The sequence below is a fragment of the Scomber scombrus genome, chromosome 15, assembly GCF_963691925.1.
Source record: "Scomber scombrus chromosome 15, fScoSco1.1, whole genome shotgun sequence".
NCBI lineage: Eukaryota > Metazoa > Chordata > Actinopteri > Scombriformes > Scombridae > Scomber > Scomber scombrus.
This window is the reverse complement of record NC_084984.1, coordinates 14886120-14908019: the sequence shown is the minus strand read 5'-3', so window position 1 is coordinate 14908019 and position 21900 is coordinate 14886120. Positions and strand designations below refer to the sequence as shown.

Here is a 21900-nt window from a genome sequence, read left to right as displayed (position 1 = left end):
GTAGATGTCTTTGCTCCTGTGCCTTTAATTGAACATTGTGTGCAGCGGTTAATGTCTCCACTAGATGGCAAACTAAGACCACAAATGAGTCTGGGTGACTTCTCAGCACAAAGGAATGTGGGTGAAGGGTAAAAAAAGCATCAAGATTGAGCATTTTGCCTGGATGGCCGACTTCCTGTTGGACTTAGGCTATGGGTCCAAGAGGCTTTTTTGTGCGTCTTTACACGATACATGTGTTTCCCGAATTTGGTTTGTCTACGTCAATCTGAGTGGAGGGGCTTGATTTTTTAAATTTTCTAGGGGGCGCTATTAATCCATTTTTGCGTCGGCCATTTCCCCGCTCCTTAAAATATCAAGGTTTTCTCCGGATCGGACATGATTGCAAGTTTTGGTGAGTTTTGGGGCATGTTTAGGCTGTCAAAAAGGCGTACAACTATAATAATAATAAAACTGATCCAGATTGAAAATTTTAGCCTGGATGGCCGACTTCCTGTTGGACTTAGGGTATGGGTCCAAGAGGCTTTATTGTGCGTCTGGACATAATACATAGGCCTTGTCGATTTCATTTTTCTATGTCAATGTGGAAGGCGGGGCTTAAACTTTGAAATCTTCCAGGGGGCGCTGTGGAGTCATCTTCTCACTTAAAAATCCCAAACTTTGTCAGTAGTCAATCTGTGTGACTGTTGACGTATATGTACAATTTGGTGAGTGTAGGAGTTTGTGAAAATGTACAAAATGGATAAAGGCATTAGGGGGCGCTATTGAGCTGTTGTGCCACGCCCAGAGGCAGTTATGGTCTCAAATTAAAGTGCGCCTGAGTGTGAACCTACGTGGGCAATTTGGTGATTCTGTGAAGACGGGAAAGTCCTCTAAACGCAGAGGGAAAAACGGAAAATTGACGCAGGAAATGCACAATAACTCACTTCCTGTTAGAGCGAAAAATTTGAAAAAAATAATTTGAGGGTTTACCCATGAGTGCTATGAGACCTGTAAATTTCACGAAGATCAGACAAAGTTTGTGGTCACATGACCTGCTGTTAGGGGGCGCTATGGAGACCCCTTGCCACATCCACCCCCAATGATGTTGAAATTGAAACGGCGTCACCAGGTGTGACATTTTACGCAGTGCATGTATAAACATCCGACAATGTATGGAGGAGTTATAAGGAGTTGTTTGTTTATACAAACAAACGACTGCCACGCCCACCTGGTATAACGTAGGAAAAATCTGTCGTCAAGTTTACATCATCAAGGTCTGAGGATGATACAATGCCAATCTGAAGTCTGTGGAGTCAAAACTGCAGGAGGAGTTCGTTAAAGTGCAAGGCCTGGAAATGGGGAAAATGGCGGAAAAAATGCACCTGTGATCCAAGATGGCCGACTTCCTGTTGGACTTAGGGTATGGGTCCAAGAGGCTTTTTTGTGCGTCTGGTCATGATATATATGAATCCTAAATTTCGTTCATGTACGTGCATGTAGAAGGCGGGGCTTCATTTTTTAATGTTCTAGGGGGCGCTGTAGAGTCATTTTGCCACTTAAAAGGTTGCGGTTATACCAAAAAATAATATTCATGAGTCTTGATGAGTGTGTCCAATTTGGTGAGTTTTAGAGCTTGTCAGTACATGCTAAGTGGGAAAAGGCATTAGGGGGCGCTACTGAGCTGTTGGGGCAAAATATTGGGCAAATGTGGTATCAGATGAAAGAGCTCATGATTTGAAACCTACGTGGCAGGTTTCATGATTCTGAGAACATCATAAAGTCCTCAAAGCGGTGTTCGAAAAATGAAAATCGGTGCACGCCACGCCGCGTGGGCGACTTCCTGTTTGGTAAAAAAATTCCACAAAATTAATTTCCCAGTGATCCGATGAGACCTATGACATATAAAAATTTCATGTAGATCCGAGAAGATTTGTGGTCACATGACCCGACGTGTGGGGGCGCTAGCGAGTCCCCTTAACACGCTTGCGTCCTATCACGTTAAATTAAATAAATTTTCACCAGCTGCGACGTGTGTGCAGAATTTCATGAGTTTTCATGTATGTTCAGGCCACCAAAAATGCGCTCAAAGTGGCGGACAAAGAGCGTGAAAAATAATAATAAGAATCTTGGCAATAGCAATAGGTCCCTCACTGACTTGTCAGTGCTCGGGCCCTAATAATAATAATTAAAACTGCAAGCAGTGTCGAAGGGCCCTCGCACATCCGTGCACGTCGGACTGTGGCGCAGTCGGAGGGCGCGCAGGTAGAGGTCTTCATACGCAGGAACGTCAGTGCTTGTCGCAGTCGCAGGGCATTGACAGCAGCCATGTAAAGGTCTTTGCTCCTGCTGCTCCAATGGAACATTGTGTGATGGGGTTAATGTCTCCACTAGATGGCAGACCAAGAGCAGAAATGAAACGGGATAAGGTATTCATATAATGGTTAAACTTTGAAATCTTCCAGGGGGCGCTGTGGAGTCATTTTCTCACTTAAAAATCCCAAACTTTGTCAGTAGGCAATATGTGTGACTGTTGACGTATGTGTACAATTTGGTGATTCTGTGAAGACCGGAAAGTCCTCTAAAGGCAGAGGGAAAAACGGAAAAGTGACGCAGGAAATGCACAATAACTCACTTCCTGTTAGAGCGACAATTTTGAAAAAAATAATTTGGGCGTTTACCCATGAGTGCTATGAGTCCTGTAAATTTCACTAAGATCAGACAAAGTCTTTGGTCACATGACCTGCTGTTAGGGGGCGCTATGGAGACCCCTTGCCACCCCCACCCCCAATGATGTTGAAATTAAAACGGCGTCACCAAGTGTGACATTTCACGTGATGCATGTATAAACATCCGACAATGTATTGAGGAGTTATAAGGAGTTGTTTGTTTATACAAACAAACAACTGCCACGCCCACCTGGTATAACGTAGGTAAAATCTGTTGTCAAGTTTACATCATCAAGGTCTGAGGATGATACAGTTCGAATCTGAAGTCTGTGGAGTCAAAACTGCAGGAGGAGTTCGTTAAAGTGCGAGACCTGGAAATGGGGAAAATGGCGGAAAAAATGCACCTGTGATCCAAGATGGCCGACTTCCTGTTGGACTTAGGGTATGGGTCCAGGAGGCTTTTTTGTGCGTCTGGTCATGATATATATGAATCCCAAATTTCGTTCATGTATGTGCATGTAGAAGGCGGGGCTTCAACTTTTAATTTTCTAGGGGGCGCTGTAGAGTCATTTTGGCACTTAAAAGGTTGCGGTTATACCAAAAAATAATATTCGTGAGTCTTGACGAGTGTGTCCAATTTGGTGAGTTTTAGAGCTTGTCAGTACATCCTAAGTGGGAAAAGGCATTAGGGGGCGCTACTGAGCTATTGGGGCAAAATATTGGGCAAATGTGGTATCAGATGAAAGAGCTCATGATTTGAAACCTACGTGGCAGGTTTCATGATTCTGTGAACATCATAAAGTCCTCAAAGCGGTGTTCGAAAAAATGAAAATCGGTGCACGCCACGCCGCGTGGACGACTTCCTGTTTGGTAAAAAAATTCCACAAAATTAATTTCCCAATGATCCGATGTGAGCTGTAACATATTTAAATTTCATGCCGACCCGAGAGGATTTGTGGTCACATGACCCGACGTTAGGGGGCGCTAGCGAGTCCCCTTACCACGCTTGCGTCCAATCACGTTAAATTAAATAAATTTTCACCAGCTGCGACGTGTGTGCAGAATTTCATGAGTTTTCATGCATGTTCAAGCCGCCAAAAATGCGCTCAAAGTGGCGGCATAAGAACGTGAAAAATAATAATAATAGGAATAATAATAATTAAAACTGCAAGCAGTGTCGAAGGGCCCTCGCACCCCCCACGGTTTCCCCCCAACTGTAACGCCGTACATGCACGTCGGTGCGTGCGGCAGTCGCAGGGCTGTCAAAACTGGCATGTAGATGTCTTTGCTCCTGTGCCTTTAAGTGAACATTGTGGGTTAATGTCTCCACTAGATGGCAAACTAAGACCACAAATGAGTCTGGGTGACTTCTCAGCACAAAGGAATGTGGGTGAAGGGTCAAAAAAGCATCAAGATTGAGCATTTTGCCTGGATGGCCGACTTCCTGTTGGACTTAGGCTATGGGTCCAAGAGGCTTTTTTGTGCGTCTTAACACGATACATGTGTTTCCCGAATTTGGTTTGTCTACGTCAATCTGAGTGGAGGGGCTTGAATTTTTAAATTTTCTAGGGGGCGCTATTAATCAATTTTTGCGTCGGCCATTTCCGCGCTCCTTAAAATATCAAAGTTTTTTCCGGATCGGACATGATTGCAAGTTTTGGTGAGTTTTGGGGCATGTTTAGGCTGTCAAAAAGGCGTAAAACTATAATAATAATAAAAATGATCCAGATTGAACATTTTAGCCTGGATGGCCGACTTCCTGTTGGACTTAGGGTATGGGTCCAAGAGGCTTTTTTGTGCGTCTGGACATAATACATAGGCCTTGTCGATTTCATTTTTCTATGTCAATGTGGAAGGCGGGGCTTAAACTTTGAAATCTTCCAGGGGGCGCTGTGGAGTCATCTTCTCACTTAAAAATCCCAAACTTTGTCAGTAGTCAATATGTGTGACTGTTGACGTATGTGTACAATTTGGTGAGTGTAGGAGTTTGTGAAAATGTACAAAATGGATAAAGGCATTAGGGGGCGCTATTGAGCTGTTGTGCCACGCCCAGAGGCAGTTATGGTCTCAAATTAAAGTGCGCCTGAGTGTGAACCTATGTGGGCAATTTGGTGATTCTGTGAAGACGGGAAAGTCCTCTAAACGCAGAGGGAAAAACGGAAAATTGACGCAGGAAATGCACAATAACTCACTTCCTGTTAGAGCAAAAAATTTGAAAAAAATAATTTGAGGGTTTACCCATGAGTGCTATGAGTCCTGTAAATTTCACGAAGATCAGACAAAGTTTGTGGTCACATGACCTGCTGTTAGGGGGCGCTATGGAGACCCCTTGCCACATCCACCCCCAATGATGTTGAAATTGAAACGGCGTCACCAGGTGTGACATTTTACGCAGTGCATGTATAAACATCCGACAATGTATGGAGGAGTTATAAGGAGTTGTTTGTTTATACAAACAAACGACTGCCACGCCCACCTGGTATAACGTAGGAAAAATCTGTCGTCAAGTTTACATCATCAAGGTCTGAGGATGATACAGTTCCAATCTGAAGTCTGTGGAGTCAAAACTGCAGGAGGAGTGCGTTAAAGTACGAGGGCTGGAAATGGGGAAAATGGCGGCAAAAATGCACCTGTGATCCAAGATGGCCGACTTCCTGTTGGACTTAGGGTATGTGTCCAAGAGGCTTTTTTGTGCGTCTGGTCATGATATATATGAATCCTAAATTTCGTTCATGTACGTGCATGTAGAAGGCGGGGCTTCAACTTTTAATGCTCTAGGGGGCGCTGTAGAGTCATATTGCCACTTAAAAGGCTGCGGTTATACAAAAAAATAATATTTGTGAGTCCTGATGAGTGTGTCCAATTTGGTGAGTTTTAGAGCTTGTCAGTACATGCTAAGTGGGAAAAGGCATTAGGGGGCGCTACTGAGCTGTTGGGGCAAAATATTGGGCAAATGTGGTATCAGATGAAAGAGCTCATGATTTGAAACCTACGTGGCAGGTTTCATGATTCTGTGAACATCATAAAGTCCTCAAAGCGTTGTTCGAAAAATGAAAATCGGTGAACGCCACGCCGCGTGGGCGACTTCCTGTTTGGTAAAAAAATTCCACAAAATTAATTTTCCAATGATCCAATGAGACCTATGACATATGTAAATTTCATGCAGATCCGAGAAGATTTGTGGTCACATGACCCGACGTGTGGGGGCGCTAGCGAGTCCCCTTACCACGCTTGCGTCCAATCACGTTAAATTAAATAAATTTTCATCAGCTGCGACGTGTGTGCAGAATTTCATGAGTTTTCATGCATGTTCAGGCCACCAAAAATGCGATTCATTACACGGCATAAGAACGTGAAAAATAATGAATTATAATAATAAGAATCCTGGCAAAAGCAATAGGTCCCTCACTGACTTGTCAGTGCTCGGGCCCTAATAATTAAAACTGCAAGCAGTGTCGAAGGGCCCTCGCACCCCCCCGGTTTCCCCGCAACTGTAACGCCGTACATGCACGTCGGTGCGTGCGGCAGTCGCAGGGCTGTCAAAACTGGCATGTAGATGTCTTTGCTCCTGTGCCTTTAAGTGAACATTGTGTGATGGGGTTAATGTCTCCACTAGATGGCAAACTAAGACCACAAATGAGTCTGGGTGACTTCTCAGCACAAAGGAATGTGGGTGAAGGGTCAAAAAAGCATCAAGATTGAGCATTTTGCCTGGATGGCCGACTTCCTGTTGGACTTAGGCTATGGGTCCAAGAGGCTTTTTTGTGCGTCTTAACACGATACATGTGTTTCCCGAATTTGGTCTGTCTACGTCAATCTGAGTGGAGGGGCTTGAATTTTTAAATTTTCTAGGGGGCGCTATTAATCAATTTTTGCGTCGGCCATTTCCGCGCTCCTTAAAATATCAAAGTTTTCTCCGGATCGGACATGATTGCAAGTTTTGGTGAGTTTTGGGGCATGTTTAGGCTGTCAAAAAGGCGTACAACTATAATAATAATAAAAATGATCCAGATTGAACATTTTAGCCTGGATGGCCGACTTCCTGTTGGACTTAGGGTATGGGTCCAAGAGGCTTTTTTGTGCGTCTGGACATAATACATAGGCCTTGTCGATTTCATTTTTCTATGTCAATGTGGAAGGCGGGGCTTAAACTTTGAAATCTTCCAGGGGGCGCTGTGGAGTCATCTTCTCACTTAAAAATCCCAAACTTTGTCAGTAGTCAATATTTGTGACTGTTGACGTATGTGTACAATTTGGTGAGTGTAGGAGTTTGTGAAAATGTACAAAATGGATAAAGGCATTAGGGGGCGCTATTGAGCTGTTGTGCCATGCCCAGAGGCAGTTATGGTCTCAAATTAAAGTGCGCCTGAGTGTGAACCTATGTGGGCAATTTGGTGATTCTGTGAAGACGGGAAAGTCCTCTAAACGCAGAGGGAAAAACGGAAAATTGACGCAGGAAATGCACAATAACTCACTTCCTGTTAGAGCGAAAAATTTGAAAAAAATAATTTGGGGGTTTACCCATGAGTGCTATGAGTCCTGTAAATTTCACAAAGATCAGACAAAGTTTGTGGTCACATGACCTGCTGTTAGGGGGCGCTATGGAGACCCCTTGCCACATCCACCCCCAATGATGTTGAAATTGAAACGGTTTCAACAGCTGTGACATTTTACGCAGTGCATGTATTAACATCCGACAATGTATGGAGGAGTTATAAGGAGTTGTTTGTTTATACAAACAAACGACTGCCACGCCCACCTGGTATAACGTAGGAAAAATCTGTCGTCAGGTTTACATCATCAAGGTCTGAGGATGATACAGTTCCAATCTGAAGTCTGTGGAGTCAAAACTGCAGGAAGAGTTTGTTAAAGTACGAGGCCTGGAAATGGGGAAAATGGCGACAAAAATGCACCTGTGATCCAAGATGGCCGACTTCTTGTTGGACTTAGGGTATGGGTCCAAGAGGCTTTTTTGTGCGTCTGGTCATGATATATATGAATCCAAAATTTCGTTCATGTACGTGCATGTAGAAGGCGGGGCTTCAACTTTTAATGTTCTAGGGGGCGCTGTAGAGTCATTTTGGCACTTAAAAGGTGGCGGTCATACCAAAAAATAATATTCGTGAGTCTCGACGAGTGTGTCCAATTTGGTGAGTTTTAGAGTTTGTCAGTACATGCTAAGTGGGAAAAGGCATTAGGGGGCGCTACTGAGCTGTTGGGGCAAAATGTTGGGCAAATGTGGTATCAGATGAAACAGCTCTTGATTTGAAACCTACGTGGCAGGTTTCATGATTCTGTGAACATCATAAAGTCCTCAAAGCGGTGTTTGAAAAATGAAAATCGGTGCACGCCACGCCGCGTGGGCGACTTCCTGTTTGGTAAAAAAATTCCACAAAATTAATTTCCCAATGATCCGATGAGACCTATGACATATGTAAATTTCATGCAGATCCGAGAAGATTTGTGGTCACATGACCCGACGTTAGGGGGCGCTAGCGAGTCCCCTTACCACGCTTGCGTCCAATCACGTTAAATTAAATAAATTTTCACCAGCTGCGACGTGTGTGCAGAATTTCATGAGTTTTCATGTATGTTCAGGCCACCAAAAATGCGCTCAAAGTGGCGGACAAAGAGCGTGAAAAATAATAATAAGAATCTTGGCAATAGCAATAGGTCCCTCACTGACTTGTCAGTGCTCGGGCCCTAATAATAAGAATCCTGGCAAAAGCAATAGGTCCCTCACTGACTTGTCAGTGCTCGGGCCCTAATAATAAGAATCCTGGCAAAAGCAATAGGTCCCTCACTGACTTGTCAGTGCTCGGGCCCTAATAAGAATCCTGGCAAAAGCAATAGGTCCCTCACTGACTTGTCAGTGCTCGGGCCCTAATAATAATTCCGGCAAAAGCAATAGGTCCCTCACTGACTTGTCAGTGCTCGGGCCCTAATAATAAGAATCCTGGCAAAAGCAATAGGTCCCTCACTGACTTGTCAGTGCTCGGGCCCTAATAATAAGAATCCTGGCAAAAGCAATAGGTCCCTCACTGACTTGTCAGTGCTCGGGCCCTAATAAACAAGTCCAATCAAACACACATGTGCACACACCTATACACACACACACACACACACACACACACACACACACACCTAACCAAACACTGTCATAAAAAGAAAAGTTTTTAACCTGCTTTTAAAAGTGGCCACTGATGTGGCCCCTCTCACTGTTTCAGGCAGGGTATTCCACCTGCGTGGGGCATAAACACAAAAAGCTGCCTCCCCTTCCTTAGTTTTTGTGCATGGTATAACAAAATTTGATATCTTTGGACTCTTAGTTAAAGGAAACGAGACATTTAATGATTGAGCTCTAGAATATTGTGATGTGTATTTTCTTAATTTTATCAGGTTTTATACATGAAACATTTGACAAAGTAATTGTCAGATTGAACCCCAGCCAGCATGTCCATGTGGGCCTCATAAGGTTTCAATTTGGGCTGCAAGATGGGTCCCACATGGGCTTGGCTGCAGGTTCCATGGTGACCCCACCTTGTTTTGCCCATATGGGCTTCAAGTGGGTTATGACTGGGTTTCAGGTGGGGCCCAACTGGGTGAGTTACACATGTGGGGCCCATGTTTCTGAAACAATATAGGCCCCATACAATTCGTCCTGTTTATGCCCACTTACATCCCTTATGGGGCTCATACAGTCAGCCCACGTAGGCTTAATATGAGGGGTCCATGTTACTAAAACCATGTGGGACCCGCAAAAGTAACCACGGAGCCCACAATTACATGGACATGCTGGCTGGGACAATAATGAAAATCAATTATTTTTAGCTATTCTAGCGACAAACATCTGAACTGTAAGTCCAAACCTTTGTAACTTATTCCAAAGCTAATTTTGTTTTGTTTTTTTTGTCAATGAAAGTGATTTGTCATCATTTTAACATCCGTCATCGTGAGCATGTTTTCTGATTTTAGCATTTTGAATATGTGGAGTCAAGAAAAGTCTGTGGGGATTCAAACCAATAAAAAGATAATGTGGGGTCTTTGTTGGTGTGGAAGTGCTGTTTCATGTACAGGCATGATACACAACGTCTCCAGTTAGTCCAGTTTAAATAACAGATCCATTAATCAGACAAATGTCAGTCAAAAAACCGCCATAACTAAATCTACAGCTTCTGTGTATCACCATGGACGATGCTTTTACACACTGTTTGTGTTAATGATGTGTTGCCTGTATAGTTTTTTTTCCTCCTCTTTTCTCATTGTGCTTGGACTACAGATGAAAACTAGACTCTTGGCTAATTCTGACACATTTACATTGTCCCTGTCAAATAAATAAATGGTGCAGAGCAGTTTATAATATCTGAAGATGGGATTTTACAATAAAAGTTGCAGTGCAGCCACTATTTTATTTCTTCATTGTGATGAGTTGAGGTAAACGATAGAAATACTTCCTTCACATTATAAAAGACATCCACCAGTAATTTGTGCTTGATGTGTTACTGGAGGATGTCACGATAGCCCAATACACATATATGAGCGTTTTTTTCATGCAGGAATAATGTCAGTCTGCACTTTTGTTAACTGGCTGCTTTTGAAAGGTGTTGAACGTAGCTCAGCTGTATTGTCCAGTCTGGTTTATCAGCTGATGATCACTGTCTGGACTCACAGCAGTGAGAAGTAAACAGTCTCCACAGTGCAGGCGGGCGGGCCGACAGCTCCCCGCTGCTCTAATGCCAGCCTGTCACACTGCAGCGCGCCTCTCAGCTTATCAGCACTGTCCTGTTTCACTGTCTCCCACCTGAATGTGTGTTTAAAGAAGACTCAGAGAAAGAGAAAGACGGACTTTGATGGTGAAGAACAGACGATTGGCTGAATGTTCTGTGAAGCAGAAACAGCTGGTTTCAGGTTTCTGTTTGTCCATCTCTTCTCTTTGTCTCCTAATCCTTTCAAAGAAGCTGTATTTGTTCAGCAAAGCTATAAAAGCAACACAGCTGATCAACAATGAGAATTTAAGATCTGCTGTACAGATACTGTATTGTGAAACATGCATGTTATACAGTAACAAAGCCTTCATAAATATATTTAATATTTAATGACTTCTGAAATGATTAGTCAGTTAGCGGAAAATAGAAGTCGTAATTCATCAGGAAAACATAGTGAACATTTGCTGCTTTCTGCTTTACAATTGTGAGAATTTGCTGATTTTCTCTGTTTAATATTGTTAATTCGGACACGTTTGAGGTTTTGGACTGTTGGTTGGACAAAAGAAGCAATTTAAGGAAGTCATCTTTGGCTTTTTTCATTATTTTTTGACATTTTTTAAAAAGCTTCCCTATCCTCTGTATCTTTGTTGCTAAAACACAAAAGCACCACAATGCAACAATCTCATCCTATCAAGTCATTTTTTTTTGTAATTCAGCTTTTAAAGTTTGATTTTCTTAAACACAAGTGAACTTTTCGTGCCATTTTCATGTCTTATTTCATGATTTAAAAAAGGGATAATCTCTTTTTTTTGTGAATTTACAGTAATTTAAGGTATAAATTATCACCCAGTTCTGTGTTAGACCATTGTAGCCAACCTCATACCGACTTATCACCACAGGTTTTACATATATTTTTGGAAAATTATGGTCAATAGGGCTCATTTAAATGACATTATACCTCATTTTTGGGTTAATGCCTGCTGTCCTCCTGTATCAAAATCGACCAGAGGACAACGGGCAAGCCGTTAAGAGCAAAGTCTCATTTACAACAGCAGCCGGAGAGAAAAAGAAAAGTAACTGTCTGTATTTGTGTTATTAAATAAGAGCGATTCTGCCAGTTTAAGCATGTATGTATCACCTTGTGTGTTTCTGCAGATTCTCACAACGCTGAGACGTGTGAGCAGAGGAGCTGTTACAACATTAAAGCTGTGAATAAACTGTGATGTGGCTCTTTTGCTCTTTTGTCTCCTTAACCTTCCTGTCGTCTTCCCGGGTCAAATTGACCCCGTCTGTTTTGACTGTTCCTTCTTTCCTCCCTTCCTTCTCTCTTTCTTTCCTTCCTCTCTCTTTCCTCCCTTCCTTCTTTCCTTCCTCCACCCCCCTTTCTTCCTTCCGTCGGTCCTTCCTCCTTCCTTCTTTCCTTCCTCCATCCCCCTTTCTTCCTTCCGTCTGTCCTTCCTCCTTCCTTCTCTCTTTCTTTCCTCCCCACCTTTCTTCTTTCCTCTGTCCTTCTTTCCTCCCTTCCTCCCTTCCTCTTTTCCTTTCTCCCTCCCGCTTTCCTTCCTTATTTCCTCCGTCCTTCCTTTCCTTCCTCCCTTCCTTATTTTCTTTCCTCCCTTCCTTCCTCCCTCCTTTCCTTCCTTCCTTCCTTCACTCCTTCCTTCTTCCTCCCTTCCTTCCTTTCCTTCCTCCCTTTCCTCCCGTCCTTCTTTTCCTCCCTTCCTTCCATCCTCCCTCCTTTCCTTCCTTCTTCCCCCATTCCATCCTTGACTCGAGGACAACAGGAGGGTTAAATAAATATAAAAAAACAAAAAACGCAGCATCTACAGTCATGACAGAGTCGCAGGCAGCGTGCGAGCAACGTCCAACAAAGCGTGACAGACAACCTGAGTATTAATGACACACTTTAAAACAAGATTTTTAGAGCATCAACTTATGCTGTGGGAAATTATAAAATTATTTTTTCATTCATATTCTGACATTTTATCTAAAAAATATATATATTCAGCACAAAAATAATCATTAGTTGCTGCCCTACAAGAGAGTATAACCAGCTATAAACCGGCAAAAAACATTAGATGAATGATGAAGTTCATGGCATGCTGCTTAAAGCTCCTAAAAGGTTAGTAAGAGTTGAAAATATCAGTCGATTAAAGGACCAGTGTGCAGAATTTAGTGGCATCTAGTGGTGAGGTTGGACATTGCAACCAACTGAATACTCCCTGCCCTTCCCAAAGAGAAAGAACAACTATAAACTTGAAAGCTCCTCTCTAGTGTCAGTGTTTGGTTTGTCCATTCTGGGCTACTGTAGAAACATGGCGACACGACTGTAGAAACAAGACTCATTCTAAGGTAACAATAACACAATGATTCTTATTTTCAGGTGATTAAACACTGATTGAAAACATACTTATGAATATTATATTCCACTTTTGTAAAGTCTGTTCTGTTAGATGCCGCTAAATTCTACATACTGCTCCTGTAATTGATCAGTCCATACACTGGAAACTAATCTGCAGTTATTTTTGATCATCATTGAAGTCATTTTTAAGCCAAAGTACCAAAAATTCACGGATTCTAGTGAATATATTCAGATTTTCTTGGTTTCCTACAATAGCAGACTGCATATGTTCAGTTCTTAAGACGTGAACTTTGGCTGTGGAAACTTGTGATCGACACTTTTAAACATTTTTCTGTCATTTTATAAACAATCAAGATAGAGTAAATATTCTGTAGATAATGCAGAAAGTCAAACTGAAACACTCCTGCTCATGTGAGGCTCTGCTGCAAAGAAAAACATCTCTGCATCATCCAAAACTAGAAACATTTCTGTTGAAATTAGAAAAAGTTCGTCCACAAAATGGACTTAAAGGACCAATATGTAATATGTTAACTGTACTAACTCATAAAAATTACCATAAAGTGTGATCAGAGATTGAGGAAACATGCCAAGCTGAAATACTGGCGAGCTCTGTGGAAGAGGAGCCACTCCCTGTGTAGATATAAAAGGCTCATTCTCATACACAAGTTATTTTTGATCATCATTGAAGTCATTTTAAAGCAAAAATACCAAAAATTCACTGATTCTAGTGTCTCACATATGAATATTTTCAGATTTTCTTAGTTTTCTACAAGATTAGACTGCATATGTTCAATTTCGAAGATGCACACTTTGGCTGTGGGACATTTATAACCATTTTTTGACATTTTATAAAGAATCCAGATAGAGAAAATATTGTGTAAATCATATAGAAAGTCAAGCTAAAACACCCCATGCTCATTGGAGACTCTGCTTAAAATAAAAACATCTGTGCGTCGTCCAAAACTAGAAACTACTACTTCACATTTTCTATATGAGAACATTTTTATGAACAAGCAGAATTTCGGCGTTTGGTCATTTCAGGTATTTTCAGTGAGATGATGTTGATGTTGAAACACTGGCACACAAACACACAGAAGACTGACATGCTTTATTATTACAGAAACTGCAGGAAACTCATGACCAACACATTCACACGTTCTGTCTCTATGTTACTTATAATGGATTTATAATAGAACATGTATTATTCCCCTTTTTTGCTGCATGGGACCCCCTTACACCCGTTTATAGGACTCCACTGTTAAATAAATACATAAATAAATTAATATTTGTGGAATGTAGGTTGTTGTTATTGTATTGTGTATCATTGCACAGTCAGAATATGTGTATTAGTGTAGATATATATGCAGATGTGTTGGTGTAAATGAAGTGTTAGTGTGTGTGTGCTGCTGCAGGCTTAAAATATAATGAAAATATTCTTATTATGATATAAAAATGGACTTTTTCTGACACATTTTACATCAATTAACTGTTTCAGATCCAATTTGCTTATAAGTTAATAACAAAAAATGTGTTAAACTTTTATTTCCACCAGTTTTATATAGTGAATTAACATGTTTGGATATAAACTCTGCTTCAGTGTAGTGTTGGGACGCACTCACCTGCTGTTTCTCCATTGGCTCCTTGCTGATGGCGGAGACTTTGGGCGCCGGTGCCCGCTCGCACGTGCATCCCTCGAGCAGGTAGATACCGGAGGGTCTCGCGCTCTGGTCGTTTTCAAAGTAAAAGAGCACGTTCTGGTAGAGCGCGAAGTACTTCTCTGCCCAGCGGCTGTTCTCCGTCGTCTTCTTGCTCAGGAAGCCGCGTTTGGCGCCTTCTTTACGGGCAACCCCAGACAGATGCAGAGCGTGGCCCTCATTGTACCGCACGCTCTTCTGCATCTTTTTGTCCAACACTGGATGTGATTTTGTTGTTGTTGTTGTTGTTGTTGTTTTAATTTATATAACCCTTTGTAGGTCTCACCAAGATAGTGCTATTTAAAAAATCATTATTTTGGTGCTTCTCCTACCTCTTTGAGGCCATGACAACATAAATCACGGTTGTTTTTTCCTTCTCATTGACCCTAAATTGGACGTTTTACAGACATCATTTGTTCAAAACATATTAGAGACTCATTCTGTTTGTGTACAAGATGAAAAAAAATGAAACTCAACTTAAAAAAATGTCTCTTTTGTCAGCACAACGTGTATCTATAGCAACCATAACACAATCTGATGGTCTTATTTTGTGCATTACATACCTCATAAAAGTGGTAGATTGCCCAAAAAAGTGACAAGTGACAAAGTGACTTCTAACAAACAGTTGAGCAGACCTACAAAGGGTTATTATCATTATTATTATTATTATTATTATTTGTTATTATAGTACCAACTTTAAATAGTAACCAGAGGCATCACATCCAGTATTTTCTATGCGTAAAGGCGCCACAGAGAGAAAGCTGTTAATATCCCTCCGTTTGCAGGAAAAGGTAATCCAGGCTTACCATGGTATAAAAAAGTTGGAGTGTTCGCACATCACACTCACCAAGCTCAACCGGGTCTGGAGGGTTTTAATGTCGGGCTGTACAATCCAAGCAGAGCCGCAGAAAAACCCAAAGAGCTTCACGATGTCTCCATGCTCCAAACTTTTGGCGAAGGAGAGAGATATGGAGAGTGTGTGTGTGCATGAGTGTGTGTGTGTATGTGTATGTGTGAGTGTGTGTATATGTGTGTGTGTGTGTGTGTGTGTGTGTGTGTGTGTGTGTGTGTGCGTGCGTGCGTGTGTGGTGCCGTTATCAGCTGTAGAAACAAAAATAGATGCAGGGAACAGACGGTGAAAACAGAATCACGACGGAGATCAGCAGTAATCGGCTTTGACACCAACTTAAAGAGACAGGTCGCCGCAGATAGCGCGTGATGTGCACGAGCCGACCGAGAGGGGGAAAAAACGTCCGCGAGAGAGAGAGCAGTACACACATGCAGGTGCTCAAGAGCGCGTGAATGAATGAAAGTTTAAGGTGTCACAGCCGGTTAGGTGTGTGTTTGTAGTCTGCTAACCTGCATTCACATCCAAGAATTTAACCCTCCAGATCTGTTTACATCAGCTTCAAGTGGTGGAAGAATAAACAAATGTTATAATTCAACACAATATTCAGATACTTTTACTTTACTTTGAGTATTTCCACCTTATACTTTAACTCTACTACACTTCAGAGGGAAATATTGTACTTTTTGACTCCACTACATGTATGTAACAGCTGTAGTTATTTAGATTTGTTATGTTTTGTTACAAAACATAACAAATGTATAAATTAAGATAAGAGAAATTCAAATTAGCACAGCAGCACAGTGGAAAAAAGTAGCAGCATAAGGGTGAAAGTGTACTAAAAAAAAAATAGGATAAAATAAATTAAAATACTATATACAGTAAACGGGATCTTTGTGTAAATAAAGCTGCAATACTGTATATAAATGTGCAAATATGCAGAAGTTCCTGAGATTATATACGGATGAAAATAAATGTGCAATGTACAGTAAATCGGATATATATATATATAAACATACACACACACATATGTGCAAATGTATATTATAATGCATTATTATAGATTAAATGCCAAGAATTTAACCCTCCAGATCTGTTTACATCAGCTTCAAGTGGTGGAAGAATAAAACAATATTATAATTCAACACAATATTCAGATACTTTTACTTTACTTTGAGTATTTCCACATCATTTCCACAAAATATTGTACTGTCTGACTCCACTACATTTATATAATAGCTGTAGTTATTTTAATTTTTAAGTAAAAAACATAACCAATGCATAAAAATAGAAATAGAAATTCAAATTAGCACAGCAGCAAAGTGGAAAAAGTAGTGGCAGAAGGGTGAAAGTGTACTAAAAATAGAAGTTAACAATAAATAGGACAAAAATAGGATACAATAAATTAAAATACTATATAAAGTAAACTGGATCTGTAAATGTAAATAAAGCTGCAATATATATACATGTGCAAATATGCAGAAGTTCCTGAGATTTACATAATAAACCCTCATACAGATGATAATATATATATATATATATATATATATATACACACACACACATGTGCAATGTATATTATGATGCATTATTATAGATTAAATGCCACACAGCTGTTTTCAGTTATGTGGCTGATTATTAGGGGTGAACATGTACAAAGCTCTGCAGGGATTTACATGAACTATAACATGTATTAATAGGAAGTATAAAGTTGTAAATGAAAACAAATCTTACAGGAGAGCTTTTATTTTTTGGCTGTATGGTTTTTAACACAATAACACTATTTTAATTGTTTCCTTCACATTAAATCTTTATACATCCCACCCACTGCAGGATCTGCTGTGTAGTTTAATGCATTGTTTACTGTTGTTGTTGTATTGCATGTGTGCATCTGTGTGTCTTGAACTGCTGCTGATGGACATTTTCAACCTTTTTTTTTAGGTGTCCAAAGAAGCTCAAACCATCACATCATGAATTTGGAAAAAACAAAGTGGGGCTCATACATCATTAACATTCCTATTAGTTTCATCTATGTGTCTGCTGTGAAAAACTGTCTAAATATTTGTCTTTCTTTCTCTAGTGTGTTTGTTTTTATTGTGCATGTTAAAGTTTGCGCAAACACTGCAAACCGGTTTCCCTCTGTGAGAATAATGAAGTCAAGAAAACATACTTTCTATGTTGTTGTACAATATAATAACTAATAATGTGCACTACATTTTTACATTTTTGGTCATAAAATAAAAATATATACAGCATCTCTGAATGGGGCACAATAGGTACTTTAAGTTTTGATACTTCAAGTACATTTTTAGGTATGATTTACAGTAGTATCTATTTTGGATGCATGCATGTAAGAGAATATTTTTGCTACTTCAACTTACTTATCTCACTACTTCTTCCATCACTGCTGCTTTTTTAAAAATTGTCTTCTTTGTGTGCAGTTGTTTTTAAAAGTGGAAACATTTCACACACATAAAGAAGAAGAAGAAAACAACTCTAAAATGACCTTTGGAAACTTTTGTCAACAGCTATATTGAATATGACACCACGGTTTAGATGTGTTGAACACAACAAAACTAAAGAAAACTCTCTAAAAACACACACACACACACACACGCATACACACACACACACACACACACACACACACACACACACACACACACACACAACAAAGGCACAAAAAAGCAGAAGTTTCTATTTTTGTAAATTGCTGATACGCTTCAGAAAATGGGTGTTTGTTTTGAAACTGTCATCCAGCCCGAAAGCACAAACAGATGTTGTACTGCTTTAGTAGACTCTGTGTGTGTGTGTTCATAAATGCATGCAGACAGATGTTACTGTGTGTGTGTGTGTGTGTGTGTGTGTGTGTGTGTGTGTGTGTGTGTGTGTGTGTGTGTGTGTGTGTGTGTGTGTGTGTGTGTGTGTGTGTGTGTGTATGTGCATATATCTGAGTGTTTGTTTTTTTAAAGCTGCTACATTCTCCTCTCAGTTCTTGCTGCAGCACACAGACTGTACATGATCTAGTTGGTGGATTGGACGAAGGGTGGAGGCTGATTGTGGTCCAGAGGCCAGAAAACACACACACACACACACACACACACACACACACATACTTTAGCAGCTTCTGGACATCATGTAACAGATAACACATGCATCGCACTCACAGATGAACACCATCAAAGACACAATGTCACACACACAGGCGATGGATGCCAGTCTAATCTGTTAGGCAGCTTAGTATCAGTTTACTGTGATGAAGTCTAACCCGGACACACTCTGCAGTGACCTGTTGAGGGTTTTTTTATTTGATAGTGTGATAATGCGACAAAGACACACGCTGCATTAAACACACACACGCATACATGCACATACAAAGTTTCAGTTCAATCCAAAGTGCATATATTTCACCAGCCTCCCACATCAGCAGAGGCCGACTGAGAATGATCAAACCCACGCTGGTGCACATCTCAACCCTGCTGCATGGGATGTTAAAAACAGGACTGGCTGGCTGGTAAGGGACCGCACACCAACTCCAACTCCTAAACTCCTAACCCACCTTGATCCTGAAACACTGCTACACGCACACACACACACACACACACACACACACACACACACACACACACACATACACACACACTCAGACGCTCAGATGCAAATGAGGCTCGAGGGAAAGAGACGGCACAGCAGATGTACAGATATACTTTTGACCCAAGAGGAAGGTGGAAAAAGCTCTTCAAAGTTTTCCAGTAACAGTGAGATTATTTTTTGTACTTTAATGCAAAGAATGAACATCATACATTGTGATGTTTCTCTCTCTCTCTTTTGCTTGAAGGGGGGAGGGGGTTTGCTTTGGCTTCCAGTGTGCGAGACTAGAGAGGACTTCAGGAAACTAGTTGCACCTGAGTAGTTTAGGCCTCAGTTTACAGGCTATTGTAAAGTCTTGGTGAGCCGCCCCATTAATTGCTGCTGTAGATTAACCTCATCCTGTCGCGTCCTATCAGTTGCAAAGCATTAAAGGCCATATCTGACCCCCCTCACCCTCCACCCCTCCCCCCTCCACTGTGTCCATGGGCCAACAGCAGCAGTGCTGACAAATGAAAAAGTCTCATTGCAGCTTAATATCAGCCAGCGATGGGAAGCTGCACGGGGGGGGGGGGGGGGAGAGAGAGAGAGAGAGAGAGAGAGAGAGAGAAAGAGAGAGAGAGAGAATCCTTCCGAGGTTAAAGGAGAGGGCAAGGACACGTTGCATCACAGCCGCACATCAAACACAAACTGCTCAGTTTCAAATGTTTGGGGTTTTTTTTTTCAGGCTGAAGGTGAACGCAGCTCGGTTTGAGATTTTCTAGGCTTACAAAGCATCACTCTGTCTTTCTATCTCTCTCTCTCTGTCTCTCTCTCTCTACTGCCATCATCCACCACATTCACTGCAGCTGCTTAATCTCAGAGCTGAACTACTTCTTTTTTTCTTTTTTTTTTAAACTTCTATTCCACTTAATATATATCAGAGGAAAAAGACCATTAAAACTGCACATTTCTGAACCTACAGAGATTCATCAGTGACTCTGCAGCTCCGCTCAGCTTTACTTTAGAGCCTTACGTAATTTAGTCCCTCCAGGAAATTGTAATCTTCTGCAATAATTAATGCAAATTCAACCAGTCTCTGCAATATAGGAGATAGAAAATTCTGCTAAATTCTCAACGATTTCTCGGTATTAAACAGTCTGTCATGAGAAATTGCGATTGTGCAATCACAATAATTAATGTAAGAACTAGTCATTTTGCTAGATTACTGCAACTTTACAGCATGAAATGGTTCAATCAGCAGGGTTTGATAAACTGGAGGGAGGATATGTGAAGGTTTCATGAGATTTTAACGCTAACTTTATCTTTAATCTTACAAGATTTCGTCCCTCCAGCTGATCCAACCAAGCATTTAACCAATCAACATTTGCATTTCATGTTGTGGGAACTTCCTTCATCCCAGTGCACAGAAAGTGATGACTACATATGACTCTTAAAGCGATGGATCGGCGTAATTTCGACCTAGCGTCATATGCACCTTGAGGTCTATCTAATCACGCCTCAGCCCTTTTTTTTCATTTGGTCTCAAAATAGTGGAGTTAGAGCCATCAGCCGAATGGCTTAGTAGCTACAGGCGCTAACGGACCCACCAGTGTATCTCGTAAATTACTCCACTAATAATGCCTGGGTTGTTATCAAACTTTTACAGTAGTACAAATAGGGTCTTTACTCATAAATTGATGCATTGGAAAGTTTGTAAGTACACCAGGAGTTTATTAAAATAAACACTTACCTGATGGCTTTTACTCTGCTGCTACTGCTAAAGCTGTAAACATCGTCGAAATCTTGCGCGATCACTGAAATACCGTGTGGTCGCGCGAGATGCCACACAGCACATCTAGAGACCACACAGGATTTCAGTGATCGCACGATATGTTTTAAGTTATTTACGAGATACTCTGGTGGGTCCGTTAGTGCCTGTACTAAGCCATTCGGCTGATGGCTCTAACTCCACTATTCGTGACCAAATGAAAAAAAAGGGCTGAGGCGGTGATTAGATAGACCTCATGGTGCATATGACGCTAGGTCGAAATTACGCCGAACCATTGCTATAATTAATAGTAGTTTTTCCCCAGTTCTCACAATTTTACCCCTAAAAAAGCTCACAAACTGTATCACAATCTTTGAGAAAAGCTGCTGCAAAATCAAACATTTGTCTGCAATAATCACATAAAAACTATTTATAGTGAAATTTCAGCTCATTGTTTGACCATCTGGCTGCAACTTTACTGTTTTCGTTCACTCTCAGTACTCTCATAGCGTCGTTTTTTAGGGGAAAAGCTTCAAAAAATAAAAAAGCCATTGTACACTACCTGCTCAAACAGATACATTTAGCTGTAGACTAGCTGGTGAACACTGGAACATTTAGCATTTAACAAGCCAGAAAACAAGTGGACCAAAAAGAAATCAGTTATTGCAGGTTTGAGTGTTCATTCATACAGCTGCTGACATGAGAGCAAAGAGACTCAACCAAAGTGTCAATTTGCAGACCGTGAAACCAAAACAAAGAGATAAAAGTTGCTAAAAAAAAAGCTCCGTAGAGAATCTCTGTACGTTCATTACTATTAGTGACTCCTTTCACATTACACACATTACACATATACTTCATTTACTCCATTTATTATGATTGATTATTGTAGCTTTATAGAAAAATAGCAATAATTAAATATATAAAACTGAAAAGGGAGGAAAGGAACTCACAAACAGGCATCAATGTTTTTAAAAATGACATTAAAAAGGGGGGGGGGAAGTATTATACAGGACTACAAACAAACATAAGAAAAGTTTAATTTTGAGTAACAACACGCCCAGTTTTAGTGGATCATGAAGAAGTGACAGGGCTCAACGGGGGTCTCACATGGCTGAAGGACCTACAGGGACATAAGGGGCTTTTATGTGAGCGCTCTCATCTGTAGATATAGCCAGCAGAGGATTATAGAGGATTAATATTACTGTGCGACTGCCACTATGACTGCTACAAATCACCCAAAATAAAAATATAAAAAACTGATCATGTTTTGTTTATGCAATATTACAACATCAGAATAAAACTCTATTT

At 40.9% G+C, this 21900-nt stretch overlaps 1 protein-coding gene across 1 annotated transcript in view; it reads right to left on the bottom strand.

Moving 5' to 3' along the window:
• Nucleotides 1–14611, bottom strand: part of rasgrf2a (Ras protein-specific guanine nucleotide-releasing factor 2a) — an 88016-nt gene extending 73405 nt beyond the window's left edge. The window contains exon 1 of the mRNA XM_062434499.1: nucleotides 14333–14611. Coding sequence (XP_062290483.1) covers nucleotides 14333–14611 — 279 coding nt within the window. The remainder of the gene's footprint in view (nucleotides 1–14332) is intronic.
• Nucleotides 14612–21900: the final 7289 nt, after the last annotated feature.